The 1,383-nt window shown below is 38.9% G+C and overlaps 1 protein-coding gene across 1 annotated transcript in view; it reads right to left on the bottom strand.

Moving 5' to 3' along the window:
- adgrl3.1 (adhesion G protein-coupled receptor L3.1) overlaps window positions 1-1,383 on the bottom strand; it is a gene marked incomplete in the record, with an annotated part of 186,114 nt that overhangs the window by 16,369 nt on the left and 168,362 nt on the right. The window contains 1 exon segment of the mRNA XM_024290283.2: window positions 472-640. Within this exon segment, the coding sequence (XP_024146051.1) occupies window positions 472-640 (169 nt within the window).

Below are 1,383 nucleotides of genomic sequence, written 5' to 3' on the forward strand. Positions count from 1 at the left end.
TTAAATCACACCAAAATATGTTTACATGGTTTCATAAAAAAAAAAAAACACAATCCTGCTTCCAGATTCTTAAAACTGTAAAAAGTAGTAAAGTGTAGCATATCAGTGCAAAGCTGCTTTTCTCAGCTTTTAGAATAAGTTGGAATTATGTTGATTGTGTAAACAGTTGAAGAGATACTACAGTTTTTGATTTCCTTATCTCTATGTTTATGCAATTAGTGTAATAGAAACATGTTCTGAAAAGATTAGGAAAATAAAAAAGTATTGCATGTCAGTGCTTTGCTTGGCTTTAAGAATGTTTTGGATAATGTTAATTGTATAAACAGTCAAAGGGTGCTACTAAAACAGTTTGATATTACTACGAAGCTGCTCTTTTGTTGCTTTCATAACTGGTAGTTTGGAGAGCATGTGGTCGTTTTCGTCCACAGTTAAAGCGTTAAACCCTTTCGGAGCAGTTTTTTCCTCGCTCACCTTTTTCTGCAGGATGCAGTGGAAGATGAAGATGAACATGCCCTGCAGGGAGTTGAAGATGGTGAAGAGGTAGGCCATGATCACCGTGCTCTCGTTGATGTACATGAGTCCAAAAGCCCAGGTGAGGCCCAGCAGACACAGCAGAGCGATGGCGCCGATCACCCAGGACCTGTTTAAAGAGCGGGGTAATTGAAAATGAAGAAACGCTCTGCCAGTTACTGTACGCGATTGAAATTCAGACGTGCAGAGCCCATCTTTTCTTTGGATCTAAAAAGCTAGTCAGCCGAGGCTAACGCATTGTGGGGGCCAGGAGGGAGCCGTTAGAGGGTGGGTGGTGGGGGTTATTCAGAGACAAGGCACTGTGGGAGAGAAGGACGGAAAAAAACAGTGGGAGCTTTGCTTAAAGTATTTATACCTCTGCACACCGCACAGCGCTTTGTCATCTCATCCTAAAAAGACTAGAGCGGGTATAATCTGGCTAACATCACCTTCTGCTCTAAAGACATAAAACAACTAGAATAAACAATTCGGAATTGAAATTTCTCCAAACTCCAGATAATGTTAGCAGAAAGAAAAAAAATAATAGTAGTGCATAAAAGTGTCTTTTAGCACGTTATCTAATTAATACTTAATTATATATTAACTAACGTCAATAAAGGGTGTCTTACTATAAAGTGGATCCACAAAACAAATGCACTAACATTAGCTGTTAACAATTAAATAAATAAAAAAGCTTTCTCGCCTGTGAACCATCATTTAAAATAAAGCTTCACAGAAATGAGTCATAGGCTAAATGTAATAGTCACGCTGAGGTATGTTTATGTGTCTGACTCTGTGAGTGTGTGAGTCCATTTGATTGGCTTCACGGAGCAGCAAGTAGAAGGACATTACAGCCTTTACAAATGACATTTC

Source organism: Oryzias melastigma, linkage group LG1 (genome assembly GCF_002922805.2).
Source record: "Oryzias melastigma strain HK-1 linkage group LG1, ASM292280v2, whole genome shotgun sequence".
Classification (NCBI taxonomy): Eukaryota; Metazoa; Chordata; class Actinopteri; order Beloniformes; family Adrianichthyidae; genus Oryzias; species Oryzias melastigma.